The sequence below is a fragment of the Pholis gunnellus genome (assembly GCF_910591455.1).
Source record: "Pholis gunnellus genome assembly, chromosome: 6".
Lineage (NCBI taxonomy): Eukaryota > Metazoa > Chordata > Actinopteri > Perciformes > Pholidae > Pholis > Pholis gunnellus.
The window spans coordinates 18,152,107-18,178,158 of record NC_136532.1 but is presented as its reverse complement, the minus strand read 5'-3'; the positions used below and the strand labels follow the sequence as shown (position 1 = coordinate 18,178,158).

At 44.5% G+C, this 26,052-nt stretch overlaps 1 protein-coding gene across 4 annotated transcripts; it reads right to left on the bottom strand.

Moving 5' to 3' along the window:
* Nucleotides 1-573: 573 nt before the first annotated feature.
* On the bottom strand, nt 574-25,971 carry ep400 (E1A binding protein p400). 4 transcript variants are annotated; one of them, XM_079161545.1, is made up of 52 exons: nt 25,832-25,971; nt 22,984-24,335; nt 22,761-22,868; nt 22,580-22,664; nt 20,126-20,520; nt 19,736-20,026; nt 19,343-19,528; nt 19,082-19,222; nt 18,916-18,994; nt 18,721-18,758; nt 18,576-18,633; nt 18,390-18,473; nt 17,646-17,750; nt 17,356-17,546; nt 17,088-17,265; nt 16,863-16,999; nt 16,580-16,749; nt 16,195-16,369; nt 15,943-16,079; nt 15,186-15,372; nt 14,917-15,086; nt 14,614-14,801; nt 11,114-11,287; nt 10,194-10,346; nt 9,912-9,982; nt 9,495-9,784; nt 9,054-9,256; nt 8,379-8,548; nt 7,925-8,121; nt 7,718-7,829; nt 7,238-7,528; nt 7,071-7,145; nt 6,761-6,895; nt 6,627-6,671; nt 6,291-6,444; nt 5,843-6,078; nt 5,539-5,712; nt 5,405-5,452; nt 5,176-5,312; nt 4,965-5,021; nt 4,791-4,869; nt 4,490-4,660; nt 4,337-4,382; nt 4,149-4,255; nt 3,747-3,948; nt 3,518-3,657; nt 3,134-3,361; nt 2,801-2,975; nt 2,427-2,578; nt 2,176-2,340; nt 1,996-2,073; nt 574-1,700 (listed from the first exon to the last, which is right to left on the bottom strand). In XM_079161545.1, exons 2-52 carry the CDS (start codon nt 24,298-24,300, stop codon nt 1,386-1,388), a joined length of 9,000 nt encoding a protein of 2,999 aa, XP_079017671.1. In that variant the 5' UTR covers nt 24,301-24,335; nt 25,832-25,971; the 3' UTR covers nt 574-1,385. The 4 variants fall into 4 exon arrangements, with proteins under 4 accessions (XP_079017671.1, XP_079017672.1, XP_079017673.1 ...); XM_079161546.1 differs by having other exon boundaries at nt 5,843-6,075; XM_079161547.1 differs by having other exon boundaries at nt 11,123-11,287.
* Between the last annotated feature and the right edge of the window lie 81 nt (nt 25,972-26,052).

Sequence of the window (26,052 nt, the reverse complement as noted above, 5' to 3'; positions counted from 1 at the left end):
GGCCTTCCTCAAGAGGGTGATGTTGATACAACAGTGCCCCCTTGTGGAACAATACACATCTGCAGCATTTCCTTAATGCACGCAAGTACATCTTTTTTAGTATGTTCGTTAATCCTCAGCTCCTTCGCCCTTGTGTCCGACTTACTCAGCTAACATATCTGCAAGAGTCAGCATCCAGCCAGGCCAAGCAGACACTGCTGAGAAGGCTTTCTAGTCACTATTGCCTACCTCAGTCTGTGTAAAGGCAACTGCATGCCAAACCACTGCGTTTACTGTACAGCAGCCTTTGACTGTGACAATTTATGTTTGGTGAGGAGGTTTTTTGTTTTTCCAGATGAAAGCTACTTGTCCAGATCCTGCCAGCCTCCAGGACCTTTTTTTAATTAATGACTAAAAGAAAAATAATTTCTATTAATACAAAATCCCCAATTAAAGATTACAACCTCCGGATTTTGGTAGAACAACAAATAAAGTCCCGGCAAACTGTTGAAGCTACAGGACGGCTGCAGATGTTATAACAAACCAGGGAATGCGTTATAAGAACTCACAAGATTTCCAAGTAGTTACAACGGATTTAATGAAAAAAAACGAAAGGAAAAAAGATGAATTTGTGTATAAAAACAAAACACTTTATTACAATTAGGCTGAAAAAACCCAATGAAAACACGACTACTTTACAAGTACAAATGTTTTTCATTGATATTTACATTTTTTTTTCCTTGACATCAATAAAAAAAGACAATTTATGAGAAAACACAAAATACTAAAGTACATGTTTACAGTGTATTTGCTGCAATAAAAAAAAACAAATGACTAAAGGAACGTGCATTACTCTCCATTCAGTATCTATAGACAACAAGGGAATTAGACATAAAAGGGACTATTTATGAACACATTTATTCTAATGGACAGCTCGTTTCCCAATGCAGAATTACCCAGAAGCCTCAGATATCTCGAGTTATAATATAATCATCATTTGAAGGCATGACTGCTGTGTCTGTCGTTTTGATGTTTTTGGGCAGTAGCCAAGGGGAAAGTTGTGATAATGTCAAGAAATTTCCACATTTCATGACGAAAGAATAGATGTAACAATGTTTACTCAGTACGGCAACATTATGGATCCCACAGGAATTATGGGCAACAGTGCTGCGGTTGATCTGCCAGAATAGTTTAGGTGTGAGCCCTGTAATAATTATGTCGAACGCAGTTTTAATCAGTTTGGGAGTGAGGTAACGGTTTGATGCGATTAACAATGTGATGCAAAGTCTGTCTCTGGCGTTAGCTGCTGTGGGATCTATAAGAATGCCTCAGCACAACTTCAGTACCGTCGCATCTGTACTGCAGGGAAACATTTGGTAATTGCAGTTTCGTTAGTGTGCTTCTTCCTAGCCGCTTCCCCCGTTGGGCTTGGCGGGAGTTTTGGCCCTGATGCCGCCCTGGCGAGCTTGACCCTTGGTGGGCTGTTGGGTCTGTTGGGTCTGAGCCGGGGACTCCGCAGAAGAGGGTGCAGCGGGCTGCTGGGCGGGGCTGTGCGGGGGAGGCGTCTGGATCTTGGGTGAAGTGGCTGCAGTCACCACCTGCTGCTGCTGGAGGATCTTCTGCTGGACCACCTGGGCCGTCGCCGTCCCGGCAGAGATCATCTGCATCTGAGAAGGCGCAGACGTGGCTGCCTGGGTCAGAGTCACCGTCTGGGCCTGGATCTGAAGAGAAACCACACGAACAGAACATCCGTTTCAGGGGTTTGATGTGATCCATTCCGCTGCATTGAAAAGTTTCACGGTGCTTTTACAAAGAGCTGACTAAAAGTATCTGACAGAGTTCAAGCTTTTGGATCAAACTATAAAGACAGAAAAGCATGTCACATTTGACAAAGTTAAAATGATGATCTGAACAAATATTCAAAAGCCAATTTCACGATACAGTTTAGGGAGAAAAACGATCATCAATACAGAGGCTACCTTCAGGACCAATGATCGGCACAAAGAAACACTTTACCTGCTGGGAAGAAGACACAATCTGTGGAATATTGGCCACGGTGGTTTGCTGCTGCACTATTTGTGGGAGCTTAGCCACCTGATAAGAGAAGTCAACAAGAAAATCTCATATCAACACACAAACCCAACTGTTTATCGGCAAATATTTATTTTGCGGTAGTGACTGCCACTGATAATGTACCTGGATTTGTTGGGCTCCAGTGGGTTTCTGAGTCTGGGAGATGGATGTAGTAAAGAACTGGGTCTTGATTCCAGGTTGGAGCTGTGTGGTGGAAGCATAGGTCACCTTCTGCTGCTGCTGCTGGGCTGGCTGGGCCGCCTGCACTGTAACCTGCTGGGTGCCGATCTAAGGGAAATAACAGAATTACAGTTTACCTCATCTTCCTCATAGATTATTATTTATATTGAACTAATAACTCCTTGTGTGTTTACCTTCTGCTGCACAGTGGCCTGTCCTTGCTGCGGCTGCCCTGCTTTCTGCTGGGCTGCTGCTGCCGCCTGCTGCTGCTGCTGCTGCTGCTTCTTCATCTGAAGCAGCTGCTGGACCTGCATCTGTGGGAATGGCTGCGTCAGCACAGGCCCACCTGACGGAGAGGAGAGAGAAGAACATATTGGGACAGTAGGATATTGTGATTTGTGATAATGACAACAACAGCATGGATGTCACAAAAAGGTTGAGCAAGAACAGGCATATTATTATAATAACAGCAAAACATAATAAAAAAATGAAAGCCCACATGGACGTGAGGAGCAAGTCAGGGTCATAGAAACAATGTCCACTGTCAAAGAGATTTAATAAGACTCACCTGATTTCTGGGGCTGACCAATAGCCACACTAATGCCTGCTACTGTGACCGGCAGAGTAGTGACGCCAGCTGATGAGACCACAGTAGGCACAGAGACCACGGGAGGCTTGGTGAGGGTCACCTGGGCCGTCTGTCCTGTCTGGCCCTGAATCTGGCCCTGAGTTGGCACTCGAGTCTGTGAAAGGAACCACAACCAGTATTAATGATGCCACAACTTCCACCACTGACACGGACAGAGGAAAGAAAAGGACTTAAAATGACATGAACGCATACTGGAATCACTTAACAGGTTAACAAATTCTGTATTTATGTCAAATCAAATTCTCCTCTTACCAGTCGGGCCACCTGCAGGTTGGCGACAGTGGTGCCGGTCAGCACGGCTCCAGGTCTGGGTGCTGCCACAGCCGCTAGCTGGGGGTTGGCTTGGGCCGCCTGTGCAGGCTGCACCTGGGCGGCCTGCTGGGCCCCTGCAGCCTGTTGGCCCTGGGCTGCTGCCACGGCTGCAGCTACCTGCTGCTGCTGCTGCAGCTGCAACTTATGCTTGTGCATCTTCAACAACTCCTGTAAACACACAGATTACAGTGTTTCATTGCGATCGTTCTCCAAAATTACAGTCACAGCTGCTCATATGTTTGATTTATCCAACAGAGATTCACATTTCTCAAAGTGACCCGTTGCCTTTTGTAAAGCCATTGTGTTAATACGCTGGAGGTGTACCTGGGGTTTGCCTACAGCTTTGATCTGTGGGGACGCAGCCTGCTGTTGCTGCTGTTGGTGCTGCTGCAGCTGTTGCTGTCGCAGCATCTGCAGGTGGGCCGGGGTGAGAGTCTTTCCTTGTGGCAACTGCATACCTGTGGCTGGATGGAGGACAGCAGATAAGTCAGATCTGTCAGTACAGTAATGGGTACTCGAGGTGTTAGAGAACAGCCCGTGTTCAGTTCAGTACCTGCTGAGACCTGAGTGACCAGTGGGCGAGTCTGTGACTGCACCGGGCTCAGAGTGGTAGAAACTACCGCGGACGCCGTCACTTGGGTCACGGCTCGAACACCCTGACCCGGAGCAATGGCGACCACCTCGGCAGGGGCAGCGGCAGCCGTGACGGCCCTCTGTTGTGCGTGGACCACCTGGGCTCCGGCTGCACCAGCAGGCTGGATCAACAACAACAACACAAACAGCAACACAATGAGCAAAAGGCTTTTACACTCGTAATGATCATTCTGTCTACAGGACGCAGTAGGTGGGCATTCTGCTTCATGACAATACAAAAGCTATTTGCGTCATGGATTCCAGTAAGTCAGTAGGAGGCCGAGCTAAGCTAAAACAGCAGTGATAAATGAACATGACTCACAGACAGAGTGCCTGGTATGACGGGAGACGCCAGGCGTTTGTTGGCCTGGAAGGGACTTGGAGGAACTCCAGCTACTGTGTTCACGATCACATTCCCCCCTACAGTCGCTGGGAGAAACAAAAGAGAAATGAATTAACTATTCCAACGCCAACAGCTCTGTAATGTGAACCATGTGTGTGTCAGCGTACCAGCCTGGAGGGTTGTGCCCACAGTGGCATTTTTTATGGCCCCAGCCTGAAAAACACGAACAGTAAGTGTATTAGCTTTCACTGGGTGAAGCGGCGTGTTTTGGATCTCACGATACGTAGAAGAATATTGCTTTTGGATGTTTGTATTCTCACCAGAACAGCCACGTTAGGCACCGCAGCGGCTCCGGCCACTGTGGCGGCCTGAGGAACCAGAGCCAGGCCAGCAGCAGGAGTCTGCGCCTGGCCGGGGACCGCCGGGGGCAGGGGGGTTCCAGCCTGCTGCTGCTGGGCCAACTGCTGAGCCTTCTGCTGCTCCGCAAGGGCCTGGAAACACACAGTGCACACAATCAAACACAAACATGTCAGTAAAGACGGAAAACAAGCCCGACTTGGATCCGACAGCGGGGAAACACAATGCAGGCGCTCCTAATTGACGCCAACTGTCGACAATCACCTTTTTCTCCTTGGCAATCCTTTCAGCACGTTGAGATGCCACCTGGATGGGAGGTAGGGGCTTGTCGTAGCTTATCCCACTGAAGAAAAGAAAAACAATGTCATGCTTTGTTCTTCTAATCGAGATTTTGAGGTTTGGATGTCAACAATACAAAAATGGTGACGTTAAACACACCTTTCTGCTAAAACCGAGGCATGTTTGGGATTCTTCTGGAATGCATTCATGCCGAGCCTGAAAGTAGCACAAATTAAATTAATACAGTTAAAAATGAAATATCCCATCTGAACTTCGGCTTTTTTTCCAGTGTTTGAAATCTCCTGCTTCAGTGTGAGCAGCTTGAGGAAACGTACGCATTCATTGTGAACGGAACACCATCAGAACTTACAGCGGTTTGATCGGTGGGCTCCTCTTGCTGGCAATAATCTTCATGAGTTCAAAGCGGCTGTTGTAGAGCTGGATGTGAGTGGCGTTGTCATCCTGTGTGTAGATCTGACAGGTCCTTAGAGGACGGCTGTTCTTAGACTGGACATGGACACAGACACACAGAAGACGAGTTAGGCCGTGAATTCAAGAGCAGAGAACGATTCATCACATACAAGGCCAGGATAGGGTACCTTGTATATGCTCTTGGTTTTCTTCTTGGGGTTTGCCTCATACACCAACTGAAAAAATAAGTTAGAGACGTGGTTTAAAGAAACAAGTAAAAAAAGCAGGGTGACACGGCACTACACTGCTCACTCTCCGTTACCTTGCCCTCTTCTCTGGGAATGATGACATTCTCGTAGCGGTTGCGACACTGTTTGGGCGAGCGGTAGATGCGGCTGCAGGAGTTCACCACATCGCTCACCAGATCCCAGTTCGGAGTGTGTGCAGGAGAGACGATTGTCAGGTTCAGAGGCAACTCCAGCAGCTGCTTTACAGCCTGTGAGACACGCAGCGAGGGTATTTGGACATTGAATGTACATATTATATAAACTGCAATTTCAAGATTGATCTATTTCCATCATGGTTGTGGGAAACGTCATCATGTCAACGATGAGTGAAGCCAGTACCTGAAGCAGAGCCCAGTCCTCACTGATGAGCCACTCGGGGTTGTCCGGGCCGGCCTCCATGGCAGGTTTAACCAGCGAGGGTAGGGGCTTGGCAAAGGGCGCCTGCTGCTTGAGGGAAAAGTTCTTCTTTTGGTCCTTTCCCTCCCTGCGAACTTTCAGCATGCTGGCCTTTTCGAACAGGGAGCGTGGAGGAATGACCGTCTCCCCGTGGCCCTTCTTCTTCTTTCTGGCTGCTGCTGGACAAGCACACTCGAGTAAGGAATGCATAAAACTGTATGCATCTATTCTTAAACAGTCTCAAAAAACTATTTCCCCTAAAATACACATTCACTTCAAAAATTCCTTGACTGACAGAAGAAACCACTGTTTAGAGCACTAGGTAGTGCGGGACTGACATATTGTTGTACAAAGGAGATAACGAAGGCCTTCATGACTAATCTTGTTATACCTGAGGGGTCCATCTTCAGTCTTTTGTGCTCCTTCCGGACGTAGACAGGAGGCAGATTGGACTCTGGCATGGGTGTGGTGTCATACATCAGCATCATCACAGAGTCAATGTAAATATCATTGTCATCCTGAGGTGGGGTCGGTGGAGTCCAAAGCTGTGTCAGAATACAACAGGTCAGAACATAGCACATCATTGTGTGGCTCAGTACAAATACATTAAATAAGAGTGAGAACAGTGAAGATCCAAATTCAGATAATAACAAGGATTTGTGTAAAAATGTACACATATGATCAAGATTTAAAATTGTCGGCATATTTTAACATTTGGTTGTCTTACCGGCATGATTTCTGTGTGGCCGTCCTCTGCGTCGAATACATACTCCTGTTGAAACGCAGAGAAGAGGTTAACGTCGACAACAGCGCAGCACAATCCACACACCACTTCATGTTTGATTAGCAGTGAACACCCACCATGTTGTAGGCATCCTCTCTGGTGTAGGTGAAGAGATCTTCGTCTCCCTCTGTAATATGCCGCTCCTCCTCCTCCTCCTTCAGCTTCTGCAGCTGCTGCAGCTCCCAGCCTCTCTTAGAGCACTCCAACCGCTCCTGAGGAATATAAACATGGATCAGTCCAATTCATCAACGGACAAATAGTACACTGAAACACCAACACAGTGGAGCAGAAATCAGAGATGATGATGGACTGATTTTCACATCTATACCACAATAAATCTGTAAATATATACCTCAAATCTATAGAATAATATTCAGTGAAAGTTACCTTGAGAGCAGTTTCATCGTCACTGATGTGGAGGTACTCCAGGTAATGCAGGGCATACCTTTCAATCGGTGTGAGCTGTTTAAGAGAAGGTAAGGAACTATAAACTCAGCAAGATGAACAGCCAAAAAAACAATTGTTTTATGATACACGTCTTGTGTGAGTTGTACCTGTTCCATGACTGCGTTCAGCTCCTCTTTCTGAGGAGGCTCTTCTTTAGCTTGGTTCTCTGGCTCTTGGCTGTCCTCCGTTGAGTCCTTGCCCGCTAACTCCTCATCCTGCGGCTGCTCTTCCTCCTCGGGGGGGGTGTCCAGGTTTATGCTGTGGAGAGCCTGGATGTAGGGCCTAGCCACTCTGGGAGAGATGGCCTCGGAGGCCGATGGCTCCTGGTGAAGAACCACAAACTCCTCCACCTTCTCTCCCGAGCCAGCCTCCACCTCAAACAGATCCTGTATAGTCCGCTGAGAACACAAACATATCAGGTCAGTTTCTATATGTCCCCAGTTCAATGAAAGTATAGTCATGGGTCTTGAAGAAAATGACAGCTTTACTGATTCAAACTTTTATAGCTTAAAGAAATTCAAAATAAAAGAATTGTGCAGAGTTTCTGAAACTCCAGGACCAGAAGACCCACAGTGAATTCCTCTTACTTGTGTGAGGTAAGCCAGGGTGTAGTCGGTACCCTGGGCAGCCACCTCTCTGATCAGGTCCTTGGTGCCGTTCTTCAGCAGCTTCTCTTCGATGGAGTTCCCACTCTCCAACCTGGGCAACAAAGAGTAACCAGAGTAGCATCGACGTCCTTCACTATCAAAGTGGGTAACAATAAGGAAGACCTTTCACCGTGGTGATAATATCACCTGTATATGTGTATGTCCTTGGAACGTCCTATTTTGTCACACCACTCCTGGGTGCGGGCATCCATGCTGGGATTGAGGTCCGTGTCGTAGAAGATGATGGTGTCGGCATCAAACAAAGTCCCAACTGCAGAGCAGCAGCGGTTGGTCAGGATGCTGCAGAACACCTTCTTGTTCCTGTTGAACTTCTTTATATTCTCCTGCAGGGACAAAAACCACCAACCAGGTGAACAGACTGGTAAACGACATAGAACAGTCATACGCTCTTGCCCTTCATGGCACAAGCTTGCCCACTGCTGGTCAACTGTTATACCTGGTCCCATCGCTCTCTATGACAATAGTTATTGCTATGATTATACGTTTCATTGCCAGTGACACGGCGGCACATTTTTTAAGTAGGTCAACGCTGGCTTAATTTCAACTAAGAAGCTTCTTGTATGTATGGTGGTGATTTTACCTGTCGCTCGTCAGGAGAGACGCTTTCATCGACCCGCACATAAGTGAGCTGTCTGAAATCTAGGAAGGCCTCCAGGATGTCGAGCATCTTCACCATCTGAGTGAAAATGAGGACACGGCGGCTGTCTGATCGCAGCTTCTGCAGCAGAATGGCAAGAGCTTCCAGTTTACCTTCGGAAAAGAAAAATATTCAAAGTTAGAATTCTTTGCAGCTGAAACACCACAGAGAATTATTTTAACTATAAAGAGCATTATGTGTGTACATTAGCAGGTGCATTTTTGTCTGTAATCCCAGCAGCTTATACAATATATATTTGAGTGAAAATACTAGATCGGAGCATGAAAAAAAGGCTAAATTACTTCACTTTTTCATTGTCTTTTACATTGTATTCTTCCTTTCAACTGTTCTATAGGGCAGAAATCTAACAGCAGCACTGTTTCTATTTAATTATATTCAAATATTGTGTTAAGTGTGTACAAGAGATGGTTATGTACGGAGAGCCTATTCTTCTGTTTGATAAAAGGTATACTAAGGAAACTTGGGATAAGACGAGTCGTTCACATGCATATATGTTATTAGTTATATTGCGGTTATCCATACATGTCATTAAGTCATTATTTTTGCAGCCCGAGCTTCCTGCTTGTAAGAAATTATCAAAAAAGGTGCGAGGCTAACCTGAGTCCATCTGCATTAGCTGCAGGTCAAAAAAACGAAGGAGTGGCCTGGATACCAAGCGGTGGATTTCAGCACTGTGGGGATCAGAGGCCTCCTGTAGACGACGGTGAAGGGATTTCTGCTCCAGGCTGTAGGGAACCGGGGGATTGGCTGCATACAGGCGAGGAGGTGTGGCTTCAGCTGGAGGCACCACGCATACCAACCTATAACATGACAACAGTCCATCGGATAGTCATCATTTGGATTAGGAAATAAAACATATGGAATTGCATTTTGATAAAAACCCTCTTTGGTAAATTGTTAATTTCATGAACAAGATGGTGGTAGAGATTGTGATTATTTTTAATATTGCAATAAAAAGTATTTGTTTCACCCAACAAATGCAGGGCTAGTAAGCTACACATACAGACGAAACAAGACTTCAACACTAGGCTGAAGTACCTCTTGATGAGGCTGTTGGCGGCCTCCAGACGGTCCTCCACAGAGAGCAGAGAGGACTGCAGTGTAGAGGTGGTAGCCACGCAGGTTCTCTGGGCCCGGAGGCAGCTCTCTCTGCCCACCCACCTCCAGCCTCCAGCGGTCAGGGCCGAGTGACCGGGCTCTGTGCTCAAAGTGCAAGCCTGCAGCAGGTCTGACCCGTACAACACTCTGCGGCTACAGCGTCGCTCGTTCGCTTCAAACAGGCGGCACAAACGCTCCTTCAGCTGCTGAGTCTTTTCTTCTGAAGACTCCTGCAGATTACAGCGAGAGGCAGTGCGCACAACCACAATTAGTCATTTTTATTCATGCTTTGTCTTTAGATTATAAAACAAGTCTAACCGGGGAATATAGACGTGTGCTTGAAAGTGATGCACTGACCTGAGAACCAGCATGAGTTGCAGTTGTGAGCTTGGTGGGGGCTGACGTGGCATTTGTTGTTACACCCAATGCTTAAAAAGAAACACACAATGTCAGTAATAAGAAAAAGAATAAATTCTATAAATTCTTCTATCCAGTGTTCAACCTATTGAACAGGAAAATCTATTAACTTTCAGCATTATAATAAAATATTGGTACGAGATGATGCGACTAAACAAGTGACTGAGACAGACTTGATTAATCAGAGATAACGATGCAACATGTTTACTGTGAATGAGTCACCTTGTTGGGCCGTTGACAGGGTAGGATGAGGTGGGCCAGGTGTAGCTGAGGCGTTGGAGGCCGGGACAGCTGGTGGCATTGTTTGCATGACCATGGATCCCTGTGGTCTGATGATCTGCTGCCCTGGAGCTGACACAATCTGCAGGATGTTGCCTAAATCCATGACACACATTAAGCAACAAATATAAGAGGGGCCTTCTCAAAACCTAACACTGGCTAGAGTGGCAGTTAAGACCCACTTGGCCATTCAAATAAAAGTGAAAAATAAAAACAACAGTCATGCTGAGGCAGAAACCAGAAACAATTGTACCTTCAAGGAAATATGGCAACAGCGGCGCATGTACGTGCTGAGGCCGGTAGCTCCCATGAATTTGCTACATTTTTGTCTTTATTTGTTGTTTTTTTCCTGTTTATCACTAATGGCCTATGACAGAATACATTCATCAACATCTGAAAAGGAAGTGTGGGGATTGGATTAAGTGCAGCGGACTTTGAGACGATCACCGCCCACGGCCGACCAACCGGCCCGACCAAATATTGAATTATTAATGTGAAGATGTCGGCCATATTATCTGCACAGAGAATTGTTTTTGTTGCTGCCGTTTACAATCCTTATGATGCAAATTTATAAAAATTGTACTACTGTTTTTGTTTCATTTGTAATGTGTGTGTTGTGTTGACATTTTTTTTGCATTTGGTCTTTATTGACAGCTGATAAAAGAAAGACGGGACACATGAGGAGAGAGGCTGATGACAAGAAACAAAAGGTCCCCCAACAGAATCAAACCAGGGAATTTGAAAGTATATGGTACCCATCTTAAGTGATCCCAAGGCCTTGAGGACTTGCAGACAAGTAGAATTAGTAGATACAAAGAGAGAATTATTTTGAGATAAAAGTGTGACAATGGGATGTACATTACCGAGTGTACCTTGGAGCTGCAAGGGCTGTCCGGTGGTGAGCTGGCGGAGCTGGCTGGGGGACAAAGTGAACTTGTTACCCTGAAACTGCAGAGTGACGGGAGTCTCTGGCTGGGAGATACGATTCTGACTGCCTGCTATGTTGGCCAGCTGGGCAATCTTCACCACATCTCCACCTTCAATGGGAAGGAAGAACAGACACTTTATCAACGACGGCATTAAAAGGTCTAGGCTGAAATGTCTGTAATAGTTACAAAACAATATACTCTGCATCAGTTAGTTTAAGGGTGAAAAAGAGACAAGACATGCAAAAACCAGGGTGGATTAATCAGAGGAACGAGCACAGCCGCCCTCCACAACAGAACTATAGCAGCTCCCACATTTAAAAACCCTGAAGGGGAAAGAAAATGTCTGTAAGGGCAGTCCTCAGTGAAACAGAGAACCTGAAACATACACATACATAAAGCACTGATGCACTTTCAACGAAGTATACTTAAGGATTGCTGTCAAACAATATCCATAATAGCAATAACACCCCCAATTCATCAATCATTATGTTTATATGTTTCTTTTTCATTTAACATTACATTTTTCAAACACTGCTTTGAACTCTTTTTAGCCTTTTCTGGCGAAGCAATGCTGAGAGGCCGTTACATTAGAACATATATGTGAGGTGTAAGAGGCGCAAATGAGAAATCATGAACATCGTCACTCTATTTTTGGTAATAACTCAAAGTAGTTTAGAAATGGTATGATTGATTTCCCAGTCAATTTCAAATGTAACTGCCTCCATTATAAGAAATATTATCTTTTAAATGCAATTACTAAATTAAAAAAGTCAGAGATTACGGATACATGATGATATATTTCACATGTCTACGGTCCGGTACCACTGACCCAGGGTTTACAATTCTAAAGCATTCTACAGAGGTTCAGTTTGAAAAGTGGCAGACAAAACAATATGAGAAATGTTCAGTCAGACAGGAGAGGAAAACACTTGATTTCAGACCCGTTGCCGACTATGAGGGCTGTTTACAAACCTCCGACTAGCACTGTACTTCTCCGTACCGTGACAATGTTAAGTAACAACAAAGCCATCAAAGAGTAACCAAAGATATCAGGAATTTGAAGATGTTTACTAAGGATATAAATTGCAGTGTAAAGGTATTAATGATCATTTAAATGAATGAAATGTACAGAGCCCAGCAGCTATTGGAGAACATGTATTTAGCTATTTGTGTGCACAAATCATTAATAGTGACGGCAACACATTGTGCTGTGTCACTACAGTGACAATACACCAGGTAACGGTGTCCAGGCTGTGTGGTTCACATACACTTTAGTTTGGGTTTTAGTTGTAAACAAGTGATTTTTGGCATCCTTTCATAGATTGTTTCTGTTTATTCCATTATTTCATCCACACAAGTTATTAACTGCATGAAGTATTTACAAGGAACACATTGCTAATTAGTGGGCACAAGAAATGAGTGTGCATGAATCATGAAGTCACGTTTACGTAACGCTAACACATGCTCACAAATGATATGTAAAAGTGTTTACATTCAAAGGGTTTCAGCAACTTCAGTTCCAACACACAAGAGTTGGAATTTTTGAAACAACATAAGCTTTATATATCTCTAGGTTTTTATATTCAAAGACTGTGTGATGTTACTGAAAAGGATTCTCTGTTCACATTTGAGGGGAAAGTGTTGGTCATTTGTGGGACGTTTACCACATGCTTTGCATCAGGGTGAAATCATAACATTAGCAAAGAAAAAAACTAAAACAACCAAAGCTTTGGGATGTTTTTCCTGCAGCTGTGCTGATGCAAGAGACAAAAGAATATTAGTAAACTGGGAGAAATAAATATTAAAAAGGGGGAGGGGGAGGGGGGGCATCATAATTAAGTTAAATAGTATAGTGAGGTGTGGTATAACATATGTGGGTTGTTTATAGTGTACATGCAGGTATCGAGAAAGAAATTGGAGAATGCTGAGGCTGTAGAGATGCTGCTGATATGGCTACAGATCTAATCTTACGGGGATATCCTTTTTTTTTTAACACTATCAGTTGTGGAGCTATTGCTACGTGGCATCGCTGCCATGACCAAAATTGCTGCATCACCAGTGCTGCTACCACTACAAGTTTGAGTCTATGCACAAAGCCATTTCTCTGGGAGGAGTGAAAACTGAACACATATCAGCAGTGCCTCGAGTAAAGGCCTCAGTGTAGAGCAGCCCATACTGTGTTGTGCCAGAGGTGGAGGGGAAACACTGAGAGGGAGGGGAGGCCACTTACTAGGCAACCGTGCCTGGGCCTGAGATGTAAGAACCAGCCTCTGGGACAGTAAGCTGGGCTGGATGGCATGGCTGGGGGCGAGAGCTGGCCTGGGGACCTGTGCTAATGCAGGCTGGCTGGTGGGAGCTACAGATCCCACAACTGTGCTAGCTAAGGCCTGGCCCAAGGCCACAGGGGCAGCCCCCAACACATGCTGCCCAATGCCACTGCTCCCAGAGGCAGTGTTGCTGCTGCTGCTGCTGACAGGAGGGGTAGTCTGGGCTCTCTGAGTGGCTGTTCCAACTGCTGTGAAATACAAGGCAATGGGGTATGGGACTACATGTTAAGGGTAATCCAATATTTAGTCAAATCATCGATGCGATCAAACACTTTCATCCATACAAAATCACTCAGCAGTAGTGGGCCAAAACAGCAAGCAGGATTAGAGATGTTATTGATTATAAATGGACAAAATAATCACTGCGAACTATCTCATTGATGAACATCTATTACCCGACATTGACCAAAGTTGGTGTGACAGTAATTGTGTATCTCTAGTAAATCAGTTCCATCTGTGTGGATGAATTCAGTGGAAGTCGAGTGCACCTAAAGCTAGGGGTGGGAATTTCCTCACCGTTCGATTCTGATTCAGAGGGTTACGATGCGATCCCCCAACTAAAACGCAGTAAAGACCTTTTGCCTGCAGCTCTTCATGTAAAAAGGTTTACGATGACTGTTGCTTCTTTCATTATATCCTGGCTGTGCTGCCATCAGGTGAAAACAATGAGGCCAGCCCACCACTGCTGCATAGAAATATAAATCTAAACAAATGAAACCTCCGTGACCAGTGAGGGTGTCCCCAAACCTCTCCATAAAGCTGTAGGAGCAGAGTGCATAAATATGTACACACTGTACATCATTTAAAAATGTGCTCCAAACACTAAAGATAACCATATATGACATTATGGGCACAGCTTGAATTCATTTTTAAACATGACAAAGTAAATCAGGTTCCCCAACAGTGACATTTCATGCAGCATATATGCACACTGTGTTATAACTCAGTATGTAACAAAAGGTTCAGACTAGAACATTAGTTAAAGGCACCATTAACATCTATGGGTAGTTAGGTTTGTCTTTGTGATGGACACCAACTGGAATCCTTCGCCCACTGAAAACAACATGTTCTGTCCTTGACTGAGTATTACTGCCGACGTGTTCTTACCGTGAGAGGGGGCTGCCGTCGTTGCAGTGGTGACGGGGGACTTGCCCCGGGCCTGGGCCGACTGGTTGGTGGTGGAAACAGAGGTGCTGGTAACGGGAGAGCTCGTTGGAGGACGCTGGCCGGCTGCACTTGTGATGGCAGCCAGGCGACCTTCTGGCTTCGTTCCATACTGCACCGGCTGGAACAATCTACGAAGAAAAAAAAAAAAGATTATCAGTATTACGATATGAGGTTTACATTTTGAAAATGTCGATGGATCTCCACATCAACCATGTCAAGGTACTTGGAGATTTTTTTGCTGACCTCAAGGGTTTTATCGGACATGGCTTGGGTCGTGCTGGTGGTTCTGGAGCAGAGTGGATCTCCTCTATGAGCTGCTGAGTGATCTTTAGTTTGGGTAGCGCCTCTTCAGTCTGATACCGAGTCAGTCTGTTCTCGTTATTGATCAGATCAAATATGGACATGTTTGCAATCTAGGAGAATGAGATAAAAGACAACAGCGGAGGCGGATCAATGCAGATTGATTATGAATACGTTTCTGCACATTAGCAATGATACGAACAAGTGTATACCTTGCTTGAGTCATTCTGAAGAGCTCCCAGCACCAGCGACGGGACGTTGTATTGCAGAGCGGAGCAGAAGTGGGAGCTGCTGGTCTCCCTGGGGGCCACCAGCTCAGGGTGGTTACACACTCGCTGTAGCTGCATCAAGACCTGAAGCACACTGACAAAATGACCCGTCTTCAGCGCCTCCTGAGCTCTAAGGGAGCACACCCAGACAGAAGACATGATTATGAACAGTTCAAAACAAGAGAAAGATGCAGCCAATACTAAAAGACAAGTACATATTGAAACCTTCAAAATGTAAAATAGAGGTCCTTCCCAGTAAAAACTAAGGTGCTGAAGCTAATCCTGAATCATGTATGGCACTAGCAAGATCTGGATAATTCAAAGCATTTAATTTTGTTCTATTACAGAAAATAAATTGATTTGAAAACATAATGTGATGGAACATGTTTTATATGGCCATAAAACATGTTGTAATTGACTGCCGTCCCGTGATTCATTTGTAAATTTGCTCTGCGGTGCATGAAGCAAAAAGGTTTGAGGTTTTTGGCAAGAAAGCTGAATAAATACAGTTCTTTGACGGAGTTGTTTTCCCAGCAACACAAAACAAATATTAGAGAGAGATTTATGACCCGTTTTAACTCCAGTACCTGTATATTGCCCAATTCATTCATGGTGAGCTTATCAAATATTATTCTCAGTGCCAGAACAGACCTTACTTTGACATCACAATATAACTATCCATGTGGCGCAAACATCTCACCCTGGTTGAGTGAGGATATCTTCGTAAAGGCTTTTCTGTCTGGTCGAGAGACGGCACTTCAGAATATGCTCGTACTTCTTGGGCAGTTGTTTCTCCACGTCCCTTTTGGAGCGCCTCAGGATGAAAGGCTGGATCATCTACAGGTAGGGAAAAGAAGATTCAATTATGTAATGTGCAAGAATCGGAGGTGAGGACAAATCAGTCACATTTCTGAATTTTAATGTAGCACAGTTTGAAAGGCGCTACACTTACCCTGTGCAGGCGAATGACCAGTTTGTGGCAGTAGTCCTGGTTCTGGTCGGTGCCGGCCTTAACAGGGAAGTCAGAGTAGGACCTGGTGATTCCTGGCAAAAGGAAGTGGATCATGGTCCACAACTCCTTCAGAGTATTCTGTAGAGGAGTGTTGATGAGGAGAATCCTCTGCTCACTGCAAGATGCACAGAAATGTGTTACTTAAAAAGCATCTGGCAGAATATCCAAGTGATTTAACAAAGAAAGAGAAAAATACACAGAAAAGATCACATCAGTCTAATAATTTGCACTAAACTACCTGCACATATGCAAGAAAAACTCTTCTAAAAAACAATCCTGATTCTTGAGAAAGTGTAATTAGTATCATGTTTATCCCCCTGCTCACCTTCTGAGAGCAAAGATTGTTTCCCAGTGTTTCTCAGTCATGTGTTTGATGAGCTGCACCTCGTCTAGGACCAGGTGCCTCCACCTTCTCCTCACAAAATGGCTCTGGTCTTTCATCAGCAGCTTGTAGGACGTCACACATACATGGAAGCTGTTGGCTTCCCCCCACCACTGTAGAGACCAATGATGATTTGTTACCACATTTACAGCTGCGTATTGAAAAGAAAGGCCTTCTATATTGAGTAATGTTGCCGATATGTGTTGTTGAAGTACAGCCAAACTACCATTCTCTTAGATCTGCGCTCCCTTCTGTTGCCAAGATACAAGAGGATCTTCAGGCCAGGACACCAGCGCTTGAACTCCACCTCCCAATTTAGCAACTTGCAGGTCCTTACTACAATAAGGTGGGGTCCCCAGATGCCTATGGACACAAACAGACTCCATCTTAATTAAATTCACTCTTAATAAATGAGGACAATGATTGTGTATAGCACTGCATAGAGGCCTACCCTCTTGGCCAGCTAACTGCGCCATGTAAGCCACCGTCTGTACGGTCTTGCCGAGGCCGGTCTCATCAGCGAGGATGCCGTTGAGGTGTTTCTTGTGAAGGTTTACCAGCCAGTCAACACCAATCTGTTGGTACTCTCGCAGCGACCCATGCAGTAGAAAAGGAGCTGGGCTGCGGCTCTAATAAAGTAAAAGATTATAAAAGATTTTCTTAACTGATAAAAGGCATCTTTTTTTTCTTTAATGTGTGCGTGTGTGTGTGCGTCTTACAGAGGAAGTGGTCCTGAAGCTGCCCTTAGGCAGGATGAGCTCTGTGGCAGCGGCTACTTCAGCTATGTCTTTAGCGGGCTTCTTATCAGAGTCAGAGGACGAGGCTTTATCAGCACCACGGTACTGGTCCACGCTAAGCAGGGAGTCAATCAACACCGCCTCCGCTGGGCTGCCTGTCGCACACTCCACTTCTGAAAAAATAAAAGTAATAATAATTTACAACTGCTAAACCAATAAAACAGTTGTGAGGGTGACCAGGACAATTTAATTTTTTAAATTCCAAAAGGCACCTTCAGTCTCTTCCATGTCATCCTCATCACTCGGCTGAGGCCACTCAAAGCCGTCAACGTAGGCGCCAGCATACTGCTTCTTCAAAGCATCAAGAGGCACCTCAGCTAAAAGCCAAATAAAAAGCATTCGAGCAATGCAGACATATTCACAGATATTCTGGTACTTGAATGGTGTATTTAACTAAGCAACAAGTGAAAGTATGGTGTAATCATTTTAATTCATTTGTAATTTGCTGAGAGACAAAAAAAGATATATTACCCAAGAATATTTTCACAATATCAATACCAAACATGTGTTTAACTCACCATTATGGGCAACAGTAGCGTATAGCAGGGTTGTTAACATAATTATTAAGAATAACATAAACTAAACAAAATTTCCTTTTCACTTTAAAGCTTCGTGCATCCATGGAAAAAGGCATTTATTAAAAGCTTGATGTCATGAATCGATATTGGATCATTCAAATGAAGATTGATTTACATCATAAAATAATGTAAACCCAAACCTAATAACTATTAGGTTACATTACGTTAAGATAAGGTGACCACTCCCAGCCGTACAGTGTGGGTTTGTGCTGTGTACCCCAGTGTAATGTCAAGTTATGGATAAAAATAACACCAACAAAGCCTAGTTTACTGATAACCTGAATATATCGTATGTTATGCACAAAATGGTGTTTGTAAATAAACCATAATCCTGGCTCTCCACATATGCATAGACAGAGAAGTTAAGTAAATATGTACCATCTTTGGCCAGGTCAACCAACTCTGCTTTGTGGTCTGCTTCCCCCTCCATGGCCTCCTGTTCCTCTATGGTGCTCTCTATATCTGCGAGGAAAGGAAATGACGTATAATGATCAGTTGCACATAACTATGCAGAGTAACAGCAACAGTGCACGCTCTTGAACATCCATGTTATTACTTTCATACCGTGTTCATCAACCAAGGACGAACTTGATTTCCTTTTTTTAGCTGAAGTCACAACCTCCTAGAAAAAAAGAAGAAAAAACAACATGTATCAGAAAATATAAATAGGATTGAAAATGTGCATTTGTATTGCCAGTGCAGCACCTACCTCCTTATCAGCTTTCACTCCTGCTGACTGACCAGGTACTGAAACACAAGTCATTTAAATTCATTACAACAATCTGGTTATTAAAAAAGTACTTACAAGTGAGATGAACTGGCACAGAATCAATGGATGGGAAAGTAAAAGCTTGTGAAGCAAATATGTTTGTTGTATCTTTGGTAGCTGCTCAGTGTGACGTACCTTTGGCTGACGCTTTCTGTAAGCTGAGAGCTTTGAGCCTCTTCTCATAGATTTCAAACTGGAGTTTAATTTCCACAACCTGACAAAAAAAAAAATCTAATTACAAATGGAAAAAAATACTGTTATGATTTGTAAATCATTAGGAAAATGAAATAAATAAACATACCTGCTCAATGTTTGACCAGAAGAATTCCACCTCACGGGCGATTGTGCTGGCAATGTGACGAAGATGAATTTCCCTTTCCTTCTTTAACCTCTCTTCACTTTTCTTTTGCTCTTGATGGTAACGGGCACATGTACGAACAAGCTGAAGTGGAGACACATGAGACAGTTCGGCTTTCAACAAAAACATCAGTTTCTGCACCTTTTGTTGTGCTGATGTGTAATTTCTCATTTCTCACTGTGAATTATTTAATCTCTGCCATACCTTCTTGGCAGCAGCCTCTTTCCATCTCCTCTCCTGGGCAAAGTCAGCAGCCATCCACTGCATCTCCTCCAGGAGATAGTCCCAGTGGGACTTTGGACGTGAGGCCTCCACAAGCTTTGGGAGCCTACTGGCTGACCACTGGCCCTCCTTCCTTAGCTCAGAGATGCGCTGATGCACTTGACTCTCCTGGGAAATAGAAACAGTGTTTGACATCAGAATAAAAATGAAGAATATTCATCCTTTTTTCAGTTAGCTCCCAAATTAAAAACCTCAATGAGCAGACCAAAATACAACACAATGCACTAATGCAGAACACAACACATAAGTGTCTTCAAGACCTTTGAAGAAACAGCGTCTATCTGTTTGCAAACTAAGTGTGCTTTAGGGACTCACCAGTTTGGCCTGCTCCACTTGTTTATCTTGAGAACCCTCCTGGGAGGACTGCATGGCCGCACTTTGACCAAAGCCACCAATTTTGACCGTAGATATACCGTTGGTTCCCGTCAGCTTGGACTGGGTGCTTGGGTTGATGTTCGAGCCAAGAGGGCGGAGCGGACTTGCAGTATGGGGGGTTGGAACAGAATTGGTAACAGAGAGTGGAGCAGGAGACATGGATATCGAGTTGGTCATAATCCTCTGAACCGGCTGGTTTGATTCAGTACCAGGGCGAGCAAGTGCCACCGTCTATAATGAAGAGAGGAAAACAAAGTTCTCATTAGGTAAAATTGCAGTATCACCAGTTAGTCATAAAAACTGTATTTACATGGTTTCAGGTCGACTCACCGCTTGTCCTGGCTGCAGTACGGCCTGGGATTGTTGCTGTTGGGGCTGCAACTGGAGATGAAGTCCCGGCTGCATCTGCTGCTGCAGTTGGGCCTGGAGCTGTGTGTGGGGGTTTATTGTGGCCATGATAGGCCCACCTGTCTGCACCTTCACTTGTGCCTGGAGCTGACCACCAGGCTGAGCTGTGTTCTCCACTAACTGGGCCTGCTGAGAGAGTGTCATGGACAGGCCTGCCATAGGAAGGACACCTTGGGGCAACCGAGCGGGCAGCTGGGGAGGAGGGGTGTGCAGGCTGGCTGCATTCTGCACCGGGGGTCCCTTGGAGTGGTCGTACACTTGCTGGGTCTGCTTCTGTCCTGGAATCTGGATCGCTTGAGGAGAAGGCGGCATCCCGCCTGTACACATAGTAACCAAATTATAGGACAAACAAGGGGGTGGTATAGAAAGCAACACAAAGACAGTAAAAATCAAGTAGACAACCATGTCATCTTAGGTAAGTGAAGTGCTTTGTGTGTCTTTTTGTGCTGTTGTTTGAATAAAACGGTTTTAAATGCCATTAAGTTGTAGTTTTCACTTAAACTACATTTGAGAGACCCATTTATACAAGTTAATTTTTTTAAGCTGTGAGTAGATAATGAAAGAGTACTTTTAAATTGTAAATGACAGTTTGAGCTTCAGCTATGGGAGCTCCTCAGAACCTTGAACTAGATGTACTGTATGAATCAACAGTGGTGTACTACTTCCTGATGATCAGAGCAGAAACTAATGAAAGTCATACAGCAAAAATGATTACAGAAGAAATGAAATCAATGTGAGAATCTACATGTCTCTCAAATAAAATACTAATTTGATAAATGCAAAAGCAAAATATTGCATTTCAAATGTTGAGAGAATATGGTTAAAAACATCAAAACTTGTACATGCAATAAGAGAGGTTTTTAAGAGAGGAAGAATAGAAATGTTACAAAGGAAAATGAAAAAAAAAAGAACTTCTGATTAAGAGACAGGGAGAAGAAAGCGGAAATAAAAATACAGAGCAGACACTCACAGAAACACCATATGTTTGGCATGCATGAAGCAATGTCATTCTAGCGGTAACCAAAGCACCTGGATGCCTCACATAGCGACAAAGCACAGAGGCGAGCAAAAGGACGAACATGGGGTCTTGCAGACAGCGGGCCTGAGCGGAGCTTTTGCACACTAAAGCGGCACCTGCCTTACCTCCCTGCGCGTCACACCACCTTGCCTAGACGCCATCAACACCTGGCCCTGACACACCCACCACCACCACCACCACCACAATCGCAAAAACCTGCGCCGTGAACGCAACTCCGCGACATGATTCCCCTCCTACTTAGACTGAGGGAAAGAAGCCAAGTCAGAACAAAATGCCATGAAATAACATGGAAGGAAATCAACTAAACGTGAACATGAGGTGAATCAAGACACTCTTGAAGATGTGACGTATGAGTTTAAGATTGATGATTTTTGGAATCCCTGTTGATGATGCGAGGACGGACAGTCGGAGAGTAAAAGACTTGTGAAGGAATGACGATGGGAAACCAAAAGGACGCATGACACGTGGATTCATAGAAATGGGAAAACAAGCGAAACCCATTGGAAAGTGAAGTTATTCTCACTGTGATCCACCGCCAAAAAAGATGAAACTCCATCGGCACGGGAAGGTCTGTCCAAATAAAGATGACTAACGGGAACAAACTTCAGAAAAGAAGAGATGAATAACGACGGGTGATCAATAAGTAAAACAAAAAAAAGGGAAAATCATAAGACATGGCATCTTCCCATTGAGTGGCTACTCTTCTTCAGACTTCAATTGTCTTCTTCCCCATTTATCCTGATAGAGAGAGAGAGATGGTGTTGGTACAGCTAAGCCTGAACTTCCTGAGGACTGCTGGGAAAATCCAGCAGATGGATGAAGATCTGTTTGTTGACGCTGCTTGAAGTTTGTTTGTAGAAGAGGAATGTTGTGATTCACTTTCTTAATTCTCCTTAGTTTTGAGGAAGGGGATACGTCCAGCGGCATCGAACAGAACACAGAACGACCTGGTAGTGGCACTCCTACCTTGCGCAGTTGGCATAAGCTGCTGGAGTGGAACGCCAGGTGATCCTAGAGCTACACCAGGATGCTGGAAAATCAGCCCATGGCGACCAACGTCAATCCAGGACCTCTTAGCCTGATCTGGGATTTAAAACACACAATACCCTCATAACGCAAAAAAAGCACTCGGCACAGAGCAATGACCATCGGAAGACCTTACAGGTCACCTCTCCTTCCTCGGGTTAAGACTTCAACACACAGCGCTAGTAGAGGGTGCCAAATGTCTAAAAGCAGAAGCAATTAAGAGGGAGAAAAGAAAACAAACAGAAAATAAAGCAAACAGGGAGGAAACAAAGCAACATAAGAGAGACAGGGGTCTACGATCCTTGCCCTACCTGCTTGCACCATAGCCTGTTGCCTCTTAAAGGCGTCCATGTCTCCGGGGTTTGTCATGTTGCCACCAGCAGTCCCCTGGTGTCCCTGCATAAAAAAAAAACCAACCTCTCACGGGATTAGCCATGAAGATAAAACTATTTATTGTTTCCAAGTGCTTAAACAAAGTGTCGCCTCCATCACCTGGAACTGTGTCTGGACAGAGAACGCTGCAGACACATTGGGAGGAAGCTGTGTTGCTATGGCAACTGGTGTCACTGCTTGGCCATCCTTACCGGTACCAACCTTAACCTGAAAAGACACAGATTTAAAGAGTGAACTGTATTCATTGGATGAAACGAACATACAGTTTTCTAGTTCTAGAATTCCTTCTTGATCTTACAAAAAGAACCAGCCGATGTTATACCTCATCATTAATGACCTCCGACTGTTCTTCTTCGTCATCTTCATCTTCAAGGTCCAAGTCATTCTGCCTCAAATAAGTATACAAGGGAACACAGGGCTTCTTCTTAAAAGCGACATAGTCCATCATGTTCCCTTGGAGGTGCTGCAGAAAGAAAAGCTCAATCAGGTATTCTTTGAACACTTCTTTCAGGCTCTCCCTCTTCTTGCTGTGGTGCTCCATGCACAGTTTTCTCAGCTGGGCAATCTCTGGAGTAGAAGGAGCAATTTCCTCTAACCTCTTGGGAACCTGTTTCCTCACAGTGGTCACAGCCATGCTGTTGGGTGCAAGAGGATTGTTGGGCATCCCTTGGTGCTGACTGGTGAGGGATGTGCTAGAAGATGTAATGGAGGAGGGCAAACTGAATGACGCTGTGGTTGTGGCAACCACACCCTGCTGCGTCTTCTCAAATATCATAGGGCGTGCCAGCTGCCCTTGAATGATACTGCTGATCTGTGGAGGTAGGTTGGAAGTGGTGATGTGACCAGGACTGCCCAAAATGGGGAGAGCAGTACTGGTAGCCACAGGACTTTGAGGTCCAAGGTGGTGGATGGTGCCTCCGGTTTGTGAGTGGGGCTGAGAGAGTCGGCGTTCCCTCACAGAGCCTGGTACTCCTGGAGAGGATAGCTGTATCTGGCCGGGTGTGGCTGGGGCAATCTGGGCCAGTCCCGACCCTTCCTGGTAAACAAAGTGGCCACTTCCCGACGGACTGCTTAAGCTGATTTGCCGCACTATCATACCAGCGTCAACAAATCGTGTCGGACTCTGTCCACACACACCCAACGCTGTTGCAGGTGCTCCTGGCCTCGTCACACCTTGCAGAGGGACCGGGCTGTGCTGGGTGGGACTTTGGGGCTGCATGGGCTGGGGCACAGGTGAGGTGACCTGGATGTAGGAGGATGGCGCATGCTCAAACCTCCACTGAGGTGTAGTATGCTGGAATCCAGGGGATGCTGGGTTCTGGATTGGAAGTGGAGTTAGGGTGATCTGCTGGTTACCAGTCACCATCTGTCCCACATTTTGTAATGTGATGTTCATGTTCTGGCCAGTGACTGGGCTACGACTCATGATTATCTGATAATTGGGTGACTGGGGGGCTGAAGGGCTGGCAGCAGAGGAAAACGTGGTCACAGGAGATTGAGGGTGGTTAACTGTAGCTTGCTGTGTGACTGCCATGGTGGGCTGCTGCTGCTGTTGCTGCTCCTCTGCATCAGCCCCACTGGCAGACTTGGATCTCTGAAGCTGTCGTTGCATATTCTGTGATCCACTTCCATGTTGCATTGCGTGACACTGTTACTATGTCTAAACACAATAATCTGTGGAAAGGGAACACAGCAAAGCACAACAATAAGTGATTTTAACTATTGAATGTGACTCAAAGAAGCGGTGGTCAGCAGGCTTTGACTGGTAAGTCACCCAAGTATGGCATGAATTAGGGACACATTGTTACAAAACTATAATAAACATGTTGGGCTCAGATTTCAAACATCTTAATGAATTGTAATATAAATAGGGTTCTCTTTAAATAGCATATAAAGAAGATATGCATTTTTCATGTGTCAGATTATGCCATACCGCTTATACCTTTGCAATTACCGTTAAAATCTCTGGTTGTATTAGGTCATTGTCGGCAGTGTTGCAGCGTAATGAGCAATTGTGCTTTATGGCAATATTGTATTTCTATTTGATTTTACATTATTGTGTTTCTTAATTTGACAGGTATACAATTTACTGAATTATTCTAGAACTATTCCTGTACTTATTTATATTTTATACACTATTTCTCAAATTATTCAACAAACAATGAACTAAATCATGATATATATCAATATCTTGATAGAAAATGGCACATCACCCACTTCTAGTATTAAAGTGGTAATCTTAAATACATACACACATATAGAGGTCCACGTGCATGTAGATGAATGTAATGCAGAAACAGAGGGCAGGTGGTGGTCAGTACACTTGACAGCTACACACTTGACAGCTGGCACATCTTCACACATATTAAAATGTGATTATTGTTGTGTACAGCTATGGAATGTTTTAATAACAAAGTACTGTTAGCTTTAAGAGCGGATCATACACCTGGCAAGCACTCAGTTATTGTTACATTACATCTTTAACGTATAACATAGCTACAACCATCTTTACACTATATATCTAGCGTAACGTCCACTTTTACGTGTGTGTCGGACAATATATCTAACGTTATATCGCCAGATATTGATATATTATCCTGTAATGGAAGTGATGGTAGATCTTGTTTACTGTTGTGATTAATCAGCCAAAGACAACCTGCATAGCAAACAAAGGTGATATACTGATGTTGGTGATCTGTTACTGTTGGCCTATTACAGTAGCGCTAGCTAAATGAACGTTACAGAGATCGTTCTAGACTAACGTCAATCGTTTATGCACCACAATAACGTTATATTCACAACCAAAATGACCAACATATAGCCTTAGTTTCTGGTTAACGTTACTGGCTTACATTTTCATTGTGTGTTACGACGTTTCGCTCCGGGGGCATAACGTTAGCTAGTTAGTAGCATTACAATAACACATCAAACCACTCTATTTTAAAAACAATTAGGCATGGACTAGGGGCTGTGTGATTAATATACTCAAATTGGATTACATATAGTAAACTGTTACATCTGCAATAATGCTGTATGTGTTATTTCAGCTATTACAATGACCCTTGCTACGGTACGCGTGCTAGTCAATGCTAACGATGTTATCTTGTTATTGCTAGCAGGCCAGCTTCCAATGAATAAATACATTTGATCACCTCAACGGTGTTACTTACAGGGAATGGACTTCTGCGGTGGTTTCATGAATCCTAAGTCATATTTACAAAGAGTCACATGCTGTAACAAATGCTATTCCGCGAGAAAATAAAATATCGATATTGCTAGCGGCTATTCAATGTTTTGGAGCTAATTTCATTCACCAACATGGCGGCGGCGGCAACCTTTTGAGTAACCCGGATGTAGTTCTGTCTCCAGGAAGTAGCAAACCCGTGAAGCG